The 6,702-nt window shown below is 43.4% G+C and overlaps 1 protein-coding gene across 2 annotated transcripts in view; it reads left to right on the top strand.

The window, feature by feature from the left end:
- NEDD4 (NEDD4 E3 ubiquitin protein ligase) overlaps positions 1-1,715 on the top strand; it is a 127,697-nt gene extending 125,982 nt beyond the window's left edge. For both annotated transcript variants that reach the window (XM_048866771.2, XM_048866766.2), the window contains one exon: positions 61-1,715. In XM_048866771.2, coding sequence (XP_048722728.1) covers positions 61-163 — 103 coding nt within the window. In that variant the 3' untranslated portion in view covers positions 164-1,715. The remainder of the gene's footprint in view (positions 1-60) is intronic.
- Positions 1,716-6,702: the final 4,987 nt, after the last annotated feature.

A 6,702-nucleotide genomic window follows, 5' to 3' on the forward strand; every position in this document is an offset into this window, starting at 1 on the left:
TCATGTGTTGAGAAGTAACTTTGATCACAAAAACTTAAGAGCTTTCTTCCTTTTTTTCAGTTTTAATCGCTTGGATTTGCCTCCATATGAGTCATTTGAAGATTTATGGGACAAACTTCTGATAGCAATTGAAAATACTCAGGGTTTTGATGGGGTTGATTAGGCCGTTCAACATGCTATGTTGTTCCAGTGCTGCCATTTCTTTTTAAGGGTTTACAAACCATTTAAATATTTCCAGGGAACCTACTGTTGCATACAGTTATTTGGCTATTGAACTTTCATAGTGTAATTTGTAAAACAAATAAGTGTTAAAAATTCACCAACTTAAATACATTTTGCCATTTTCAGTAATGCGTATTTTATTAGTGGCTACAAAATGTACAGTGAGTAGCTTAACCCCACCAATGCCTCAAAGAGTAAAATGTCTTTCAACAATTACCTCTTCTACAGTATTTGCCAGATTTTCCTACATTAAACTACTGAAAGTAAAACTGTGAAACAGTGTTTGCAAGTGTACATTTGAAACATTGCTGCTCTTTTGAAGAGTAACTGAAATGATTAAACAGTTTGAGGAAATTCAGTATAATGCAATATCCTATTCTGTGCTGCTTCAGGCTGTTTGACAGATCTGCCCAAAGCACCTTATTATTTAGCATATTGGGTAAAACATTGGAAAGCATTTGCATTTCTTACTCACGTCAGCTTGCAGAATATGGACTGACTTATATAAGGTTTTTTAAGAATTCTGTTTCTGCCTTGCTTTTGTTAAAATACAGTTTTGACAAAACCAAGAACTTTTGTAAGACACACTTGAGTAGCATATTTCTGACTTGTAATAAGAAATTATATTCTTTTGTCTGAATTCATATGCTGCCATTCGTTTCTTGAGTTTTAATCAGATTTTGATAAATGTTAACAATGGATAATGTTTTCAGTTCAGCCTTTTGCAACAAAATAAATCTTAAAGCAGAATTTGTCTGAATACCACAGAGTATTAGCTAAAATTGACAGTTAAATGCCTTTGTTATCCATTCTTGCAGTATTGCACAACAAAACAGTAAGGACATGTTTACAGGGTTTTATGGGCCAAATTCAGCCATCTGATATGTGCAAACTTCACTGACATCAATGGGAATTGGGCATATAAATCCAGGAGCAGAATTTGGCCCTATAATATGTTTACAGGTTATGCTTGTTTCTATAGCTGCATTTTTATATTTTTTATTTCTTCTCTGTTAGTCTAGAAACCAAATTTGTTCATACGGTATAACCAAAGTCCTAGCCAATAATGTGTAATTTATTGTAGGTCAGCTCTTCTTATAAACTTAGCTTGTTGTGTTTTGTACCTGTGGATATTTTGATATGAGTGTCAGCACTGGTTATTTTGGCAAGTGCTGGTTAAAATGATTATCAAACTGAATTCTGAAAAATGTATAGGTTTACATACCTGGCTTGCTTTAATTTGAACATTTTGTTAACCAATATGATCTCTGAGGAAATTACAGTACATAGCTTTGGCCAGCAATTTTTTATTCAGTCACTGTCTTTTAAATATGCAAAAACAAAAGTGTAGATCATCTCTATAAAGACATGTAAATTATGTAACAAATATAATCGGTCTTAAGGGATATTTAAAATCCCACTTCGTTTTATTCTTCTTTAAATTGGTCTTTAATGCTGAGTATTACATGTAAATAAAAGTAACTTATACAAAATTCTGATAATCTAGATGCAGTTTTGTAAAACTTGGAATGATATATCAGTAAATCTGTATAGATTTGAATGTAGCAGTATTTGTTGCGTACTTTAAAATATAAAATATTCACAAATAAAGATCCTGAAGCAGTAAATAAAAATTTATTCTAATAAAGAAATTGTGATTAATTGAATTCAAATTCAAGTCAAGAAGCTTAAAGAAGCATTTAGTTCTCAGTTCAGACTTGTTAATGTATTGAGAAGACTTATAGAAGCACTGCTCTGCAGTGCTTTGACTATCCTTCCCCATCCCCAAGATGTACACAAGTAACGTGGATGGATTTTTTTAAAAGGTCTAGATAATTTTCACTATTAATTGCCTGAGTAGGTATGAAAGCATTACTCATAGGAAGATTTTTAGGGTGAAACTGTGGTTCCATTTAAGTTTTGCCACTGACTTTAATGGGACCAGAATTTAGTTAGCCCTTAATCTTAGAAGGATATTGGACTAAATGGACCAAAGTTCCAACCTCATTTCACATTTTCTGGTCACATAGAAGAACACAATCTGTTTTGAACTTGAACAAAGTTTTAATACACACTATGGGAGCAGGAGTGACATCAAATTTAAATTTGTCGCAGATACTGCAGACCAAGAATGCATAAGTGGCAATAAACTAAACTTAAAACATACATTATGTATTTAAATTTTCCATATTGGTTTGGTATGGATTGGGTGCATTTGCACAGAATGACACTTCAAAAATAATGACGTTTAAAAAAAAAAAATAACAACTTGTCTCTTTTTGGATCCCTTCAGCAAAAAACAGCTACAATATTTGGCTCATACATTATAGCTGCTAATAAAACAATAACAATTAGAAACAAGTACCCTTTTTACTCTTTATTTTAAAAGTTACTGTTAAATAGCTCAGTTCCATCTTATATTTTTAAGTGTTGACACTATTTTCACTATGTAAGTTACTATAACCATGTTTTCCACCCAGAAATTAGTTGACACAATGTATCAGACACAGCAGATATTTTCTGCATATGTCTTAGGCCAGTGGTTCTCAACCAGGGGTACGTAAAGGTCTTTCAGGGGGTACATCAACTCATCTAGCTTTTTGCCTAGTTTTACAACAGGCTACATAAAAAGCATTCGCCAAGTCGGTACAAACTAAAATTTCATACAGACAGTGACTTTATACTGCTCTATAGACTATACACTGTAAGTACAATATTTATATTCCAGTGGATTTATTTTATTATTATAAGATAAAAATGAGAAAATAAGCAACTTTTCAGTAATAGTGTGCTGTGACACTTCTGTATTTTTGTCTGATTTTTGTAAGCGTCATTTTTAAGTGAGGTGAAATTTGGGGGTACGCAAGACAAATCAGACTCCTGAAAGGGGTTCAGTAGTATGGAGAGGTTGAGAGCCATTGTCTTAGGCTGACAGTGTTTATGCATAGGCTTTGCTTTGACACTGGTTTATTTAATGAGACAATGTTGCAGGCAAGAAAGTAGGACAGCTTCTTCCAGCACAGAAGTTCCAGCCTAGGAACCCAACATAGGATTTTCCCTGCAAGCCACTCTACTGCCTCTATCACAGGTCAAGAGTTGCAGACGTTCATGGAGCCAGTACTAACTCAGATGATAGATATGGTGGTCTGAGCCTTAGGAAGCTCCCATACATGTGTCCCTAGTTGACTGTCCCCCCAGACCTGAATTTAGCCCCTTTCACCCATGTGTCCTTCAGCCTCATTAGGCTCCCAAAAGGTGCTGGTGATCCAAGTAAAGGATGCAAACATCCTTGTTTGTTTCCTTGCTAGTTAAGCCTTTCACCAGAATGAATGTTACTTAATCCACAAAAGTAAGTGACTGAAGTGGTAGCTGTTCTTGGCATACTTACTCTCAATAACTTTAAGATGATAAGAGACAAAAATCCTCCTGCAGGACATCACAGCCTTCTGGAGGGTCAATACAGTCACAAGGCACTTCAAGCAGTGCAGTTTCTCCCTCCAAGTCCCCTAGTTGGCCTTAAAAAGTCATACTGAAATATACAAAGGTATGAAAAAAAAACCCTGGGAATGACAGAAACATTGTTGTGTGACAGGTAAGGTAATGGGACACAACCCAAAATGTTAAGGAATACCGGTAAGTTGTGGATAAGTATCCTTTGTTCCTTCCTGCTAACTATTACTTACAATGCTGTCAATGTGCTCTACTATTTCTTAAGGTATTCACTTCCATCTCCAACAGTTACTGAAATGTATTATGCATCCCAGCTGCATTACCTGCTCTAGCACATATCCTTAACGTCAACCAAAGCAAAGTTAAAACAACTCCCCACATATGACAGTTGGATGTGCCAATCTATTGATAGACCATATGAGGTCACTGTTAGTCTGTTAAGGTGCAAGCTTGACTAGAGAAAGGAAATCACTAAAGAACGACTCACCTGCCTTGGTGACCAAGCCTAATGGAGAGGGGAGTTGGATTGCAGAGTGTGGGGGAGAGAGGCTTGCCGGCAAGCACAACTGGGTAGGCTCCTAACCTTGGCCACTGTGCTCTTATTGTGCCTAATACCACTAACATAAATATTTTGTGTAGAACATGGCATGGGCTTTTGGTATTCATGTTCAAACAGGGCATCTGTCTCAGCCCTGAGACCTAGATGCAGAATAGATTTCACTGTAGTTAAGTCTTCATCCTCTGAAAAGATAATTGAGTCAATCCCACTGTAACAGAACTTGTGGTTCTTCTTTTTCGTGCTCATATCCATTCAACTTACGTGTGTGTGCTTGCCAAATGCACTGGTGCCGGAAGTTTTCTCCCTCAGCAGCGTCCATAGGGGACCCGTTATGGTGCCCCTGGAGTGGCATGCACATGCTGCAGTATATAGGGCGCCCCAGCTCCCCCTACCCTCAGTTCTTTCTTGCCACCAGTGACCGTGTTGGAACTCTTGCTGCTTCAGCTAGTGTAGTTGCTTTCTCGTTCATACGAACTTGTTGATTTTTTTATTATAGTGTATATAGTTTTCCTGTTTGTAAATCCCTTAGTTATAGTTAGAGACTTCATGGGTCCCAAACGGGACTTTGCCTCGGCACAGGGCATACCCCCCCCTTCCCAGGTTTTAAGCCCTGTGATGGCTGCAAGAGGCCCATGCCCATTAGCGATCCACACAGCAGCTGTCTGCCTTGCTTGGGCAAAGGGCACATTAGTGAAAAGTGCAAAATTTGCAATTCCTTCAAGCCAAGGACTAAGGAGGACCATGATATTCGTTTAAGAGCACTCCCTATGGAGTCGGCCCTCACCCCAGCAGTGGAGCAATGGTCCAACGTGGGGCCGAGCACTGTGATCGCGGTACACGGTGTCCCACTGGGACCATCCACTGGCCGGCACCAGTCCCCCTCTGTGGCTCTGGCCAAGAAGACAGTGTGAGGTGGGTCTCCAACCTCCCGCAAGCAGGGACAGCAAGTTTGTATAATTTTTGGTGGTGGCCAGAATGGGTCCAAGTCTCCTCCTCCCCCGCACGCACTTGCCTTGTAAGCAGAAATATATTTTTTATTTTATGTGAGGGCTCTTGGGTGAGGGCTGGGGCTGAGGGGTTTGGGGTGTGGGAGGGGTTTGGGCAGAGGGTTGGGGTGCAGGGGTGAGGGCTGCAGGGTGGGGCTGGGGATGAGGGGTTTACAGTACAGGAGGGGGCTCAGGGCTGCAGTAGAGGGTTGGGGTGCTGGGGCATGAGGGCTTTGGCTTGGGGTGCAGGCAGTGGGGTGGGGCAGGGCCAGGAATGAGGCATATGGGGCGCAGGTAGGTGCCCCTGGCTGAGGCCAGAGAGGAGGATTCCCCACAGCCCTCTCCCTGCTGGCAGCAGCGAGCTCTGGTACGCTCCCCTTGCACCACTGTCACTGCATGTGTTTCTAGGGCCCCTCTCAGGTCCCTCGCCTCCCCTGTGATAGGTGCGATGGGTAGGGGGGCTGCCATCATGTGTGCGCCTCCTCCCCTGCTACTGCCCCTCATTGTAGCCTCACTGGAGGTGGGGGATGGGGCCACTCCTTGCCCAGCATGGGGCAGAAGCAGTGGTGGTGGATGGGGTGGGGGACCCTGTGCTGGTGGAAGGTCCCACTGGAAAAGGGAAGGGTCTGTCTGTCGGGTGGAAGGGCAGGGTCAGGGACAGCTTGTGGTTGGGGGGTGCTAGGACCCTGCAGCAGCAGTTGATGCCGGGAGCCGGCAGAATGCAGTACAGAGCTGCAGGGGGCAGCTGCCTGCTACCCAGGGTATAGGCAGGGATGCTCAGGGGAGGTGCGCAGGGGCAGCAGGTGGGGCCGGGGGAGAGACCTGGCCCCAAATATTGGTGGAGCCAGGCCCCCATGCCCTGAATAATTCTGGAGCATGGGCACCATGGGCCCATATAACTCATCCGCAAGGGAAAGGATAAGACTGAGTGAGAGCTAGGTCCCGGGCCAGGCAACTCTTTACCCCCGTCAGGAACTGGGGCCCAAGCTCCAGTTGAGTGGTGTAGCCCAGCCCGCTCCCCACAGGCCACCCTGGATAGTGGCAGAGGCCTCTGTCAGCTCCAGGTACCATCCACACCAGAGGCCCTGCAGGCAGCACAGGAGATCATGATCCTCCCGGTGCTGCCAACACTGGCTCCAGTGGTTCCCCAGTCACAGGGTAAATCCGCGTTCAGATCACCATGGTCCCCACCTCAGCACCAGCACTCGCCCTCCGGTAGCCGCCACATCTCTGACTGAAAGACCGACACAGCACAGCACAGCCCCATTCAGTCCGCCAACCTTGGGCACGGGCAAAGAGGCTTGAGGCACAGCTCGCCGGCACAGACTTCTGGAGGCACACGCCCCCCGGCAGGAGTACCAGTCCTGGTACCCAGTATCTCCAAGAACCCGGTATCAATCCAGAGACCAGTCGACAGATCGACACTACGATTCTTCCGACTGTCACCAATTCCTTAGAAGGGCGTCACCACATGCTGGTGCTTTC

Source organism: Caretta caretta, chromosome 10 (genome assembly GCF_965140235.1).
Source record: "Caretta caretta isolate rCarCar2 chromosome 10, rCarCar1.hap1, whole genome shotgun sequence".
Classification (NCBI taxonomy): Eukaryota; Metazoa; Chordata; order Testudines; family Cheloniidae; genus Caretta; species Caretta caretta.